The sequence below is a fragment of the Hyperolius riggenbachi genome, chromosome 11, assembly GCF_040937935.1.
Source record: "Hyperolius riggenbachi isolate aHypRig1 chromosome 11, aHypRig1.pri, whole genome shotgun sequence".
NCBI lineage: Eukaryota > Metazoa > Chordata > Amphibia > Anura > Hyperoliidae > Hyperolius > Hyperolius riggenbachi.
The window spans coordinates 251,948,855-251,964,572 of NC_090656.1; the positions used below are offsets into that span (position 1 = coordinate 251,948,855).

The following is a 15,718-nucleotide window of genomic DNA, read 5'->3' on the forward strand; positions in this document are numbered from 1 at the left end:
TCCCTCACATATCCCTGCTGATCCAGAGGATGGCACAACACCAGCCTGCTCCCTCACATATCCCTGCTGATCCAGCGGAAGGCACAACACCAGCCTGTACCCTCACATATCCCTGCTGATCCAGAGGAAGGCACAACACCAGCCTGTTCCCTCACATATCCCTGCTGATCCAGAGGAAGGCACAGCACCAGCCTGTTCCCTCACATATCCCTACTGATCCAGAGGAAGGTACAACACCAGCCTGCTCCCTCAAATATCCCTGCTGATCCAGAGGAAGGCACAACACCAGCCTGCTCCCTCACATATCCCTGCTGATCCAGAGGAAGGTACAACACCAACTGCTCCCTCAAATATCCCTGCTGATCCAGAGGAAGGCACACCACCAGCCTGCTCCCTCACATATCCCTGCTGATCCAGAGGAAGGCACAAAACACCAGCCTGCTCCCTCACATATCCCTGCTGATCCAGAGGAAGGCACACCACCAGCCTGCTCCCTCACATATCCCTGCTGATCCAGAGGAAGGCACAACACCAGCCTGCTCCCTCACATATCCCTGCTGATCCAGAGGAAGGCACAACACCAGCCTGCTCCCTCACATATCCCTGCTGATCCAGAGGAAGGTACAACACCAGCCTGCTCCCTCACATATCCCTGCTGATCCAGAGGAAGGTACAACACCAGCCTGCACCCTCACATATCCCTGCTGATCCAGAGGAAGGTACAACACTAGCCTGCTCCCTCACATATCCCTGCTGATCCAGAGGAAGCAGAAAAACCCTAAGGGCCCGTTTCCACTAGGAGTGTTCTGAAACACATGCAAGGCAATGGAAGAGTTTCCACTGCATGCAGGTTGTGCGGAGCGGTGCGAAACGATCCGAGAATCTGCAGCTTTCTGCAGATTCTCTCACGGCCGCATCTGCCAGCAGCCGCGTCCCAACTCCTGAATTGACATCCGCATCGGGAGATGCGGAAGTGATGCGGCCGGCGGAAGAAGTGATGCGATGCGGCTAGGTAGCTGCATTTGCATCACTTAGTAGTGGAAACAGGCCCTTACAAGGCATGGTCCAATTAGCCCTAAAAGGGAAAAAAATTCCTTCCTGACTCCAGATGGCAATCAGATAAAATTCCTGGGTCAACACCACTGTCGTGCAACCGGACTAGATAGGACTATGGTTCATACATTCTGCATAGACCTCCCCACATCCTAGACATGTTCTACATACATTCTGCACAGACCTCCCCACATCCTGGACTTGTTCTACATACATTCTGCATAGACCTCCCCTGTCCTGGACTTGTTCTACATACATTCTGCATAGACCTCCCACGTCCTGGACTTGTTCTACATACATTCTGCATAGACCTCCCCACATCCTGGACTTTTTCTACATACATTCTGCATAGACCTCCCCACATCCTGGACTGGACTTGTTCTACATACATTCTGCATAGACCTCCCCACATCCTGGACTGGACTTGTTCTACATACATTCTTCATACACATCCCCAGGTCCTGGACTTGTTCTACATACATTCTTCATACACATCCCCAGGTCCTGGACTTGTTCTACATTCTGCATAGACCTCCCCTGTCCTGGACTTGTTCTACATACATTCTGCACAGACTTTCCCACATCTTGGACTTGTTCTACATACATTCTGCACAGACCTTTTCACATCCTGGACTTGTTCTACATACATTCTGCACAGACTTTCCCACATCTTGGACTTGTTCTACATACATTCTGCATAGACCTCCCCACATCCTGGACTTGTTCTACATACATTCTCCATAGACCTCCCCACACCCTGGACTTGTTCTACATACATTCTTCATACACATCCCCACGTCCTGGACTTTTTCTACATACATTCTGCATAGACCTCCCCACGTCCTGGACTTGTTCTACATACATTCTGCATAGACATCCCCAGGTCCTGGACTTGTTCTACATACATTCTGCACAGACCTCCCCACATCCTGGACTTGTTCTACATACATTCTCCATAGACCTCCCCACACCCTGGACTTGTTCTACATACATTCTCCATAGACCTCCCCACATCCTGGACTTGTTCTACATACATTCTCCATAGACCTCCCCACACCCTGGACTTGTTCTACATACATTCTGCATAGACCTCCCCACGTCCTGGACTTGTTCTACATACATTCTGCATAGACCTCCCCACATCCTGGACTTATTCTGCATATACCTCCCCACATCCTGGACTTGTTCTACATACATTCTGCACAGACCTCCCCACATCCTGGACTTGTTCTACATACATTCTGCATAGACCTCCCCACATCCTGGACTTTTTCTACATACATTCTGCATAGACATCCCCACATTCGGGACTTGTTCTACATACATTCTGCATAGACCTCCCCTGTCCTGGACTTGTTCTACATACATTCTGCATAGACCTCCCCACATCCTGGACTTGTTCTACATACATTCTGCATAGACCTCCCCACATCCTGGACTTGTTCTACATACATTCTGCATTGACCTCCCCTGTCCTGGACTTGTTCTACATACATTCTGCAAAGACCTCCCCACATCCTGGACTTTTTCTACATACATTCTGCATAGACCTCCCCACATCCTGGACTTTTTCTACATACATTCTGCATAGACATCCCCAGGTCCTGGACTTGTTCTACATACATTCTGCATAGACCTCCCCACATCCTGGACTGGACTTGTTCTACATACATTCTGCATAGACCTCCCCACATCCTGGACTGGACTTGTTCTACATACATTCTGCATAGACCTCCCCTGTCCTGGACTTGTTCTACATACATTCTTCATACACATCCCCAGGTCCTGGACTTGTTTTACATACATTCTGCACAGACCTCCCCAGGTCCTGGACTTGTTCTACATACATTCTGCATAGACCTCCCCATATCCTGGACTTGTTCTACATACATTCTGCATAGACCTCCCCTGTCCTGGACTTGTTCTACATACATTCTTCATACACATCCCCAGGTCCTGGACTTGTTCTACATACATTCTGCATAGACCTCCCCACATCCTGGACTTGTTCTACATACATTCTGCATAGACCTCCCCACATCCTGGACTTGTTCTACATACATTCTGCATAGACCTCCCCACATCCTGGACTTGTTCTACATACATTCTGCATAGACCTCCCCACATCCTGGACTTGTTCTACATACATTCTGCATAGACCTCCCCACATCCTGGACTTGTTCTACATACATTCTGCATAGACCTCCCCACATCCTGGACTTGTTCTACATACATTCTGCATAGACCTCCCCTGTCCTGGACTTGTTCTACATACATTCTGCATAGACCTCCCCACATCCTGACTTGTTCTACATACATTCTGCATAGACCTCCCCACATCCTGGACTTGTTCTACATACATTCTGCATAGACATCCCCAGGTCCTGGACTTGTTCTACATACATTCTGCACAGACCTCCCCACATCCTGGACTTGTTCTACATACATTCTGCATAGACATCCCCAGGTCCTGGACTTGTTCTACATACATTCTGCATAGACATACCCACATCCTGGACTTGTTCTACATACATTCTGCATAGACCTCCCCTGTCCTGGACTTGTTCTACATACATTCTGCATAGACCTCCCCACATCCTGACTTGTTCTACATACATTCTGCATAGACCTCCCCACATCCTGGACTTGTTCTACATACATTCTGCATAGACATCCCCAGGTCCTGGACTTGTTCTACATACATTCTGCACAGACCTCCCCACGTCCTGGACTTGTTCTACATACATTCTGCACAGACTTTCCCAGGTCCTGGACTTGTTCTACATACATTCTGCACAGACCTCCCCACATCCTGGACTTGTTCTACATACATTCTGCATAGACATCCCCAGGTCCTGGACTTGTTCTACATACATTCTGCACAGACCTCCCCACATCCTGGACTTGTTCTACATACATTCTGCATAGACATCCCCACGTCCTGGACTTGTTCTACATACATTCTGCACAGACCTCCCCACATCCTGGACTTGTTCTACATACATTCTGCATAGACATCCCCAGGTCCTGGACTTGTTCTACATACATTCTGCACAGACCTCCCCACGTCCTGGACTTGTTCTACATACATTCTGCATAGACATCCCCAGGTCCTGGACTTGTTCTACATACATTCTGCACAGACCTCCCCACATCCTGGACTTGTTCTACATACATTCTCCATAGACCTCCCCACACCCTGGACTTGTTCTACATACATTCTGCATAGACCTCCCACGTCCTGGACTTGTTCTACATACATTCTGCATAGACCTCCCCACATCCTGGACTTGTTCTACATACATTCTGCATAGACATCCCCACGTCCTGGACTTGTTCTACATACATTCTGCATAGACCTCCCCACACCCTGGACTTGTTCTACATACATTCTGCATAGACATCCCCAGGTCCTGGACTTGTTCTACATACATTCTGCACAGACCTCCCCACATCCTGGACTTGTTCTACATACATTCTGCATAGACCTCCCACGTCCTGGACTTGTTCTACATACATTCTGCATAGACCTCCCCACATCCTGGACTTTTTCTACATACATTCTGCATAGACCTCCCCACATCCTGGACTGGACTTGTTCTACATACATTCTGCATAGACCTCCCCACATCCTGGACTGGACTTGTTCTACATACATTCTTCATACACATCCCCAGGTCCTGGACTTGTTCTACATACATTCTTCATACACATCCCCAGGTCCTGGACTTGTTCTACATTCTGCATAGACCTCCCCTGTCCTGGACTTGTTCTACATACATTCTGCACAGACTTTCCCACATCTTGGACTTGTTCTACATACATTCTGCACAGACCTTTTCACATCCTGGACTTGTTCTACATACATTCTGCACAGACTTTCCCACATCTTGGACTTGTTCTACATACATTCTGCATAGACCTCCCCACATCCTGGACTTGTTCTACATACATTCTCCATAGACCTCCCCACACCCTGGACTTGTTCTACATACATTCTTCATACACATCCCCACGTCCTGGACTTTTTCTACATACATTCTGCATAGACCTCCCCACGTCCTGGACTTGTTCTACATACATTCTGCATAGACATCCCCAGGTCCTGGACTTGTTCTACATACATTCTGCACAGACCTCCCCACATCCTGGACTTGTTCTACATACATTCTCCATAGACCTCCCCACACCCTGGACTTGTTCTACATACATTCTCCATAGACCTCCCCACATCCTGGACTTGTTCTACATACATTCTCCATAGACCTCCCCACACCCTGGACTTGTTCTACATACATTCTGCATAGACCTCCCCACGTCCTGGACTTGTTCTACATACATTCTGCATAGACCTCCCCACATCCTGGACTTATTCTGCATATACCTCCCCACATCCTGGACTTGTTCTACATACATTCTGCACAGACCTCCCCACATCCTGGACTTGTTCTACATACATTCTGCATAGACCTCCCCACATCCTGGACTTTTTCTACATACATTCTGCATAGACATCCCCACATTCGGGACTTGTTCTACATACATTCTGCATAGACCTCCCCTGTCCTGGACTTGTTCTACATACATTCTGCATAGACCTCCCCACATCCTGGACTTGTTCTACATACATTCTGCATAGACCTCCCCACATCCTGGACTTGTTCTACATACATTCTGCATTGACCTCCCCTGTCCTGGACTTGTTCTACATACATTCTGCAAAGACCTCCCCACATCCTGGACTTTTTCTACATACATTCTGCATAGACCTCCCCACATCCTGGACTTTTTCTACATACATTCTGCATAGACATCCCCAGGTCCTGGACTTGTTCTACATACATTCTGCATAGACCTCCCCACATCCTGGACTGGACTTGTTCTACATACATTCTGCATAGACCTCCCCACATCCTGGACTGGACTTGTTCTACATACATTCTGCATAGACCTCCCCTGTCCTGGACTTGTTCTACATACATTCTTCATACACATCCCCAGGTCCTGGACTTGTTTTACATACATTCTGCACAGACCTCCCCAGGTCCTGGACTTGTTCTACATACATTCTGCATAGACCTCCCCATATCCTGGACTTGTTCTACATACATTCTGCATAGACCTCCCCTGTCCTGGACTTGTTCTACATACATTCTTCATACACATCCCCAGGTCCTGGACTTGTTCTACATACATTCTGCATAGACCTCCCCACATCCTGGACTTGTTCTACATACATTCTGCATAGACCTCCCCACATCCTGGACTTGTTCTACATACATTCTGCATAGACCTCCCCACATCCTGGACTTGTTCTACATACATTCTGCATAGACCTCCCCACATCCTGGACTTGTTCTACATACATTCTGCATAGACCTCCCCACATCCTGGACTTGTTCTACATACATTCTGCATAGACCTCCCCACATCCTGGACTTGTTCTACATACATTCTGCATAGACCTCCCCTGTCCTGGACTTGTTCTACATACATTCTGCATAGACCTCCCCACATCCTGACTTGTTCTACATACATTCTGCATAGACCTCCCCACATCCTGGACTTGTTCTACATACATTCTGCATAGACATCCCCAGGTCCTGGACTTGTTCTACATACATTCTGCACAGACCTCCCCACATCCTGGACTTGTTCTACATACATTCTGCATAGACATCCCCAGGTCCTGGACTTGTTCTACATACATTCTGCATAGACATACCCACATCCTGGACTTGTTCTACATACATTCTGCATAGACCTCCCCTGTCCTGGACTTGTTCTACATACATTCTGCATAGACCTCCCCACATCCTGACTTGTTCTACATACATTCTGCATAGACCTCCCCACATCCTGGACTTGTTCTACATACATTCTGCATAGACATCCCCAGGTCCTGGACTTGTTCTACATACATTCTGCACAGACCTCCCCACGTCCTGGACTTGTTCTACATACATTCTGCACAGACTTTCCCAGGTCCTGGACTTGTTCTACATACATTCTGCACAGACCTCCCCACATCCTGGACTTGTTCTACATACATTCTGCATAGACATCCCCAGGTCCTGGACTTGTTCTACATACATTCTGCACAGACCTCCCCACATCCTGGACTTGTTCTACATACATTCTGCATAGACATCCCCACGTCCTGGACTTGTTCTACATACATTCTGCACAGACCTCCCCACATCCTGGACTTGTTCTACATACATTCTGCATAGACATCCCCAGGTCCTGGACTTGTTCTACATACATTCTGCACAGACCTCCCCACGTCCTGGACTTGTTCTACATACATTCTGCATAGACATCCCCAGGTCCTGGACTTGTTCTACATACATTCTGCACAGACCTCCCCACATCCTGGACTTGTTCTACATACATTCTCCATAGACCTCCCCACACCCTGGACTTGTTCTACATACATTCTGCATAGACCTCCCACGTCCTGGACTTGTTCTACATACATTCTGCATAGACCTCCCCACATCCTGGACTTGTTCTACATACATTCTGCATAGACATCCCCACGTCCTGGACTTGTTCTACATACATTCTGCATAGACCTCCCCACACCCTGGACTTGTTCTACATACATTCTGCATAGACATCCCCAGGTCCTGGACTTGTTCTACATACATTCTGCACAGACCTCCCCACATCCTGGACTTGTTCTACATACATTCTGCATAGACATCCCCACGTCCTGGACTTGTTCTACATACATTCTGCACAGACTTTCCCAGGTCCTGGACTTGTTCTACATACATTCTGCACAGACCTCCCCACATCCTGGACTTGTTCTACATACATTCTGCATAGACATCCCCAGGTCCTGGACTTGTTCTACATACATTCTGCACAGACCTCCCCACATCCTGGACTTGTTCTACATACATTCTGCATAGACATCCCCACGTCCTGGACTTGTTCTACATACATTCTGCACAGACCTCCCCACATCCTGGACTTGTTCTACATACATTCTGCATAGACATCCCCAGGTCCTGGACTTGTTCTACATACATTCTGCACAGACCTCCCCACGTCCTGGACTTGTTCTACATACATTCTGCATAGACATCCCCAGGTCCTGGACTTGTTCTACATACATTCTGCACAGACCTCCCCACATCCTGGACTTGTTCTACATACATTCTCCATAGACCTCCCCACACCCTGGACTTGTTCTACATACATTCTGCATAGACCGCCCACGTCCTGGACTTGTTCTACATATCTACATACATTCTGCATAGACCTCCCCACATCCTGGACTTGTTCTACATACATTCTGCATAGACATCCCCACGTCCTGGACTTGTTCTACATACATTCTGCATAGACCTCCCCACACCCTGGACTTGTTCTACATACATTCTGCATAGACCTCCCCACATCCTGGACTTCTACATACATTCTGCATAGACCTCTCACGTCCTGGACTTGTTCTACATACATTCTGCATAGACCTCCCCACACCCTGGACTTGTTCTACATAGATTCTGCATAGACCTCCCACGTCCTGGATTTGTTCTACATACATTCTGCATAGACCTCCCCACATCCTGGACTTGTTCTACATACATTCTGCATAGACCTCCCCTGTCCTGGACTTGTTCTACATACATTCTGCACAGACCTCCCCACATCCTGGACTTGTTCTACATACATTCTGCATAGACCTCCCCACATCCTGGACTTGTTCTACATACATTCTGCATAGACATCCCCACATTCTGGACTTGTTCTACATACATTCTTCATACACATCCCCACGTCCTGGACTTGTTCTACATACATTCTGCATAGACCTCCCACGTCCTGGACTTGTTCTACATACATTCTGCATAGACATCCCCACGTCCTGGACTTGTTCTACATACATTCTGCACAGACCTCCCACGTCCTGGACTTGTTCTACATACATTCTGCATAGACCTCCCCACGTCCTGGACTTGTTCTACATACATTCTGCACAGACCTCCCCACATCCTGGACTTGTTCTACATACATTCTGCATAGACATCTCCAGGTCCTGGACTTGTTCTACATACATTCTGCATAGACCTCCCCACATCCTGGATTTGTTCTACATACATTCTGCATAGACATCCCCAGGTCCTGGACTTGTTCTACATACATACATCCCCTGTCCTGGACTTGTTCTACATACATACATCCCCTGTCCTGGACTTGTTCTATATACATACATCCCCTGTCCTGGACTTGTTTCACAACCCATAGTAGTATCCACCTTACCATTGTCTCCCAGAGCTAGCGGCAGCAGGATGGTCATTGTAATCCCCCATATTATCACCGTTGGGCGCGCCATGGCGTGGGGCAGAGACAGCGCGATGCAACCCCACAGCTAGCACTCCACTGAGCAGAAATGAAGACCAGCTGATGTCAGAAAAAACACACACCCTTGTTGGCCTTTCATCCTCCCTCCCCCGCCATCCCACGGCCGGGGTCAGGACCGGTTATACATTGACCAGCAAACACTGAGGCCTCTTCATTCACCCAGATTTACATGGTTTATTTACAGGCACAAAGTACCATTCTGGACCATCCCGGTAAACTCACATTAGCTACCTCTGCTGTGTTGTGCATTGTTTCACTCTGTGTAGCCTCATTGGACTCATAAATAAGAAATGTGGCACTTTAACCAATTCTAAGACAAGCTGCTCTTAAAAACCATGCAAAATCGTTCCCAAATGGCCCCCTCAGCAATCATGGTCTTTAATTAACCTGACAGATAAAACTAACACAGGGCCTCTATGGAAAGCGCTTGTGGTTGTTGCCCATAGCGACAGACAGTAACATTTCTAGTGTCAGTTGGGAATCAGATCTGCAAACGTGAGGGGTGGAAGCACAAGAAAAATTTCAGTGGAACCAAGAGTCATTCTCCAGTTCATTGGGGAAGGTAAAAATGGGTGGCAACTTCCTGTGCCCATGTATACTACTGAGAAAACTCCCATATAAATTAAAAAAGCATAAAGTCACAAAATTTAGAGTGCAGACAATGGGCAAGACCTTATTATCACTCATTATATATGTATCATAAGCATTAGGCACCACATACATCAAATAAGAAATTTTAAAATATGGTCTACAACAGGGGTGGGCAAACTTCCATTCAAAGGCCGCATGGGGTTCTCAAGTTGGACCGAAGGGCAGGTAGGAGTGAGTGCAGTGTGCTTTGCTTGCTGCGGCAAATAATGGGTGTGGCCATGGCAGGATGTAGGCAGAGCTAACTATAATGTAACAGTGTAAAGCAAAGACAGTGGGCGCAGGTTTTCTCCCAAAACACAAAATAAACGTAATGCAGCAACGTTCCCACAAAATACACAGAAGGCGGCAATGTTCCCACAAAATACACAGAAGGCGGCAATGTTCCCACAAAATACACGGAAGGCAGCAATGTTCCCACAAAATACACAGAAGGCGGCAATGTTCCCACAAAATACACAGAAGGCGGCAATGTTCCCACAAAATACACATAATGCGGCAATGTTCCCACAAAATACACAGAAGGCGGCAATGTTCCCACAAAATACACAGAAGGCAGCAATGTTCCCACAAAATACACAGAAGGCGGCAATGTTCCCACAAAATACACAGAAGGCGGCAATGTTCCCACAAAATACACAGAAGGCAGCAATGTTCCCACAAAATACACAGAAGGCAGCAATGTTCCCACAAAATACACGAAAGGCGGCAATATCAATTTTGCAAGGCTGATTACCTTTTTATTTACAGCGTCTGTTACATTATTTTTATTTCTTTAACCTCCTTGGGGTTATGATTATTTCCAGATTTAGGGTCTAAAAGCCATGCACTTTTTTCACAAGCTTTTAGACCCTAAAAACAAGAAAAAAAAACATTCCACAGAGAGATCTGCTGCAGCTGCTGCATATAACTCACTCAGGCACGGGATTACCGCTCTGAGCTGCACATTTCCGTACCGAGCCTGACTCGGGATTATCGCTAAGGAGGTTAATGCAGATTCAGCCCGATCCTGCTTTAGGGCCCTGAAGGCACTCCTTAGTCATGTCCAAGATGGTATTACTTGCATAAGCTGCTCCTTTCTCACACGTTCACCATGCTGGGAGACGACATCATCTTGACGGGATCAGTGGGGAATATATAGGTCAGAGACTCCCAGTAATTTGTTGAAAGTATTCTTCTCAGTCTGTTGGGCTTTGGGCCTTGTACATCCTGTGCACCATCAGTAATGCAATGCACACTTTGCACATTGTTTCATAAGCTAGCGACGTGTCTGTACGGCCTGTGTCCAACCGTGTGGCTTGAGGGATCGAGTCCTGATGCCTGTTTGGGAACATGCCTCGTGCGTAGGTACAAGGCATTATGCTAACCCACCTCACAAATTACTGTATATTGTGAACTGTATAAATGTTTTATTATAACACATTTTAGGCCAGAAACCCACTAGGAGTGATTTCTAAGCGCTAGTGATTTGAAAAAGCTCTTGCTAATGCAACGCTATGGGAGATTTTTATAAAATCACATCCCTTTAGTGGGATCACATCCATAGCATTACATTAGCAAGAGCTTTTCAAATCACAAAGCGCTCAGAAAATCGCTCCTAGTGGGTTTCTGGCCTCAATTGTATTATTATTATAATTTGCTTTCCATCTGTACCTATTTAATGTTTGTTCTTGCCCATGAAGGTTTGCTGCTCTGTGCTGCCAACAGAGGCGGTTCTAGACAGGCACATATGAGGGGGCAGTCAGAAATATGAAGGGGGCATCATGTCTGAGAACATTTTTGGTAGATACGGTAGCGTTGTGGCGAAAAATGGTCGTAATCATGACGTCATGTGGGTGGGGCTAACTAATGTAGTTATACCAGCTAATGTAGTTACATACAAAAAATAAAATAAAAAATGAAGTAAATGCTCATAACAGGGGCATACCTAGAAATCCCCGGGCCCCCTTGCAAAGGAAAGAAAAATCGCGAACCCCCCCCCCCCCCCCCCCCATTTTGTGGAGCAGGAGGGGTCGCAGCATAAGAGGAGAGTGTGGCAGATCGGTGGGGAGGGGGGAAATTTCCCCCCTTCCTCAACTCGGGCTCTCCTCTCAGCGCTCCCCCTTCTGCAATCATTGGTGGCTGCGGCAGGCTGAATACATTATCTCCTTCTCGCTGGAGGTCTTCTGTTCTCTAAGAGCAACTTCCTGTTTACACAGGAAGTTGCATGAAGCTCTTAGAGAACGGAAGATGACCAGCGAGAAGGAGGTAATGTATTCAGCCTGCCGCCACCGCTGCTGCCCGCTGCCACCAATGATTACAGGAGGGGGAGCGCTGAGAGGAGAGTCCAAGGTGAGGGAGGGGGGGGGAATTTCCCCCCTCCCCACCGATCTGCCACACTCTCCTCTTATGCTGCAACTCCTCCAGCCCCCCAAAAGTCCCCGAGCAGGCCCTAGGGAGCCCCCCCCCCCCGCGACGGCAGGGGTCGCATCCCCTATTGTTACGCCAGTGGCAGAGCAGGGACGAGGTCCTCCAGCACCCAAGGCTGAGACACCAAAGTGCGCCCCTCCATCCCTGCCACCCGAGCCATCACACACTGATTGCTATTACACTAAGAGGGCCACAGGGCCCACAACCTCCTCAACATCTTAATATCTAGTTATCTGGCTTGCAGTCACTGCCATGTATGCCCTTTTCTTATTTCTTACTGCTTCAAACACAATTAGGATTGACAGCTGAATGAATTTTGCGCCCCCTCCTACACTGCGCCCTGAGGCTGGAGCCTCTCCAGCCTATGCCTCTGCCCGGCCCTGGCCAGTGGCACATAATGACAGACATCGTTTCCCCAGTAAATGCATGTAGTGAGAGACAGCCTTTCACCAGTAACTGCACATAAGAGACAGCATTTCACCAGTAAATGCACATAATGAGAGACAGCGTTTCACCAGTAAATGCACATCATGACAGACAGCGTTTCACCAGTAAATGCACGTAATGACAGACAGCCTTTCACCAGTAAACGCACATAATGGCAGACAGCCAGTGTCCCCAGTATAGGTAGCCAGGTGTATAGCTGTCCCTAGCATAGGTAGCCAGGCGTATAGGTGTCCTCAGTATATGTAGCCAGGCGTATAGGTGTCCCCAGTATATGTAGTCAGGTGTATAGATGCCCACAGTATATGTAGCCAGGTGTATAGGTGTCCCCAGTATATGTAGCCAGGTGTATAGGTGTCCCCAGTATAGGTAGCCAGGTGTATAGGTGTCCCCAGTATAGGTAGCCAGGTGTATAGGTGTCCCCAATATATGTAGTCAGGTGTATAGGTGTCCCCAGTATAGGTAGCCAGGTGTATAGCTGTCCCCAGTATATGTAGCCAGGTGTATAGGTGTCCCCAGTATAGGTAGCCAGGTGTATGGGTGTCCCTAGTATAGGTAGCCAGGTGTGTAGGTTTCCCCAGTATAGGTAGCCAGGTGTATAGGTGTCCCCAATATGTGTAGCCAGGGGTATAGGTGTCCCCAGTATATGTGGCCAGGTGTATATGTAGCCAGGCGTATAGGTGTTCCCAGTATATGTAGCCAGGTGTATAGGTGTCCCCAGTATATGTAGCCAGGTCTATAGGTGTCCCATGTATAGGTAGCCAGAACTTACCATATCCCCAGTATAGGAAGCCAGGTCTATAGGTGTCCCCAGTATAGGTAGCCAGGTGTATAGGTGTTCCCAGCATAGGTAGCCAGGTCTATAGGTGTCCCCAGTATAGGTAGCCAGGTCTATAGGTGTCCCCAGTATAGGTAGCCAGGTCTATAGGTGTCCCCAGTATAGGTAGCCAGGTGTATAGGTGTCCCCAGTATATGTAGCCAGGTGTATAGATGTCCCCAGGTGGGGTGGTAGCGGAGAGAAGAGGGGTGGGCACAGCGGTGGGGAAGGGGGGAGGTCTAAATGTATTTGGTCCTGCCAATAAAGCTTTTTTGGATTTGGTCTTTCACCCCCTTCCCTCACCTGGGGCTCCCCCCTCCAGATATGAGCGGCTGGCAGCAGTCGGCTGTAGAAAACTTCCTCTATTCCCAACGCGGGAGGGAGATCTGTGCGCCACTACTCTGGTCTAGTCTAGACCAGTGTAGCTGCGCACAGATCTCTCCACCGCGCTGGGAATAGAGGAAGTTTTCTGCCGCCGCCAGCTGCTCATATCTGGAGGGGGAAGCGAGGGAGGGGGAGCCCCAGGTGAAGGAAGTGGGGGGGGGGGGGGAACGTCCCCGCTTCCCCACCGCTGTGCCCCCCCCCTCTTCTCTCCACTGCCACCGCACTGCTTGAAAAGGCACAACATTTATTTGAGGGGGCAATGCCCCCTCTTGCCCCAGTGTAGAACCGGCTCTGACTGCCAACAACAATTCCTTGTAAAATCCTGTACTTAGCTAATAAAAATCTATTCGGATTTTGTTTCTATTCTGAACTGTTAACTTAACCTTACCCAGTAATCTTATCCTGAAACTAGGAGTTGGAGACTCCAACATTTACCCCCTCCTCGTAATCAGCATGACCTTTATCTGGCAAGTATGCTAAATGACAAACTCGGAAATGCTTCTGGTACACATGGCAATGACAGTTGTACATAGACAGACATCGAGTAGACAGCATGAGAAATGATCATGAAATGGCATAAGAAGCATACATCAGAGCAACAGGTACAGACAAGAACTTTAATAGCTGTGGTATGGGGCCAGTTCTGCACAGTGCGCGGAAGTCAAGGGGGGGGGGGGGGGGGGTTTGGAATAGGCCCAAATGCAATTCACCTTTTCACCTGAGTTTACTCCTAGGAGATAATTTTTCTTCTTCAATTAAAAAAAGAAAAACAACTTACCAGCACCTTTCAACTAAAAAAAGTAGATTAAAAAGTACTATCAAAATTATTTTGAGAATTTTCTTGCTTGCTGGTGGCTTAAAAGGCATTTTTTATTTATTAATATTATTTATATAGCACCAACATTTTCCGCAGCACTGTACAGACTATATTGTCTTGTCACTAACTGTCCCTCAGAGGAGCTCACAATCTAATCCCTACCATAGTCACGTGTCTATGTATGTGATGTGTAGTGTATGTATTGTAGTCTAGGGACAATTTAGGGGAAGCAAATTAACTTATCTGTATGTTTTTAGGATGTGGGAGGAAACTGGAGTGCCCGGAGGAAACCCACAGACACAGGAAGAACATACAAACTCCTTGCAGATGTTGACCTGGCTGGGATTTGAACCGGGACCCAGTGCTGCAAGGCGAGAGCGCTACCACTACGCCACCATGCTGCCCATTTTATTTACAAATTTAAAAAGATCACTTAGGAAAAAACTCAGGAGACAAAGTTAATTGCATAGGGCCCATGTGTTTATTTTTAATCATTTTACTCAGTTCATGTTCACTTTTCGTTTTACTCAGTTCAGTTTCTCTTAAAAGAGAACCTGAACTGAGTAAAATGATTTAAAATAAACACGATGTACCTGCCAATGAATATTACATACATACCTTGCCATCACTTCCTCTCAGAAGCTCGCCATTTTCGTCTTACAATGATTCCTTACTGTTCTGACAATATTTTGTCAGAACTGAAATATATCAGTTGCTGTCAGTTATAACTGAAAGGACAACTGATGTGCAAGGTAATGTTAATGTTTCCC

The 15,718-nt window shown here is 47.4% G+C and overlaps 1 protein-coding gene across 1 annotated transcript in view; it reads right to left on the reverse strand.

Moving 5' to 3' along the window:
* The window catches only part of F2 (coagulation factor II, thrombin), a 98,777-nt gene extending 89,312 nt beyond the window's left edge, over positions 1–9,465 (reverse strand). The window contains exon 1 of the mRNA XM_068261660.1: positions 9,328–9,465. Coding sequence (XP_068117761.1) covers positions 9,328–9,400 — 73 coding nt within the window. The 5' untranslated portion in view covers positions 9,401–9,465. The remainder of the gene's footprint in view (positions 1–9,327) is intronic.
* Between the last annotated feature and the right edge of the window lie 6,253 nt (positions 9,466–15,718).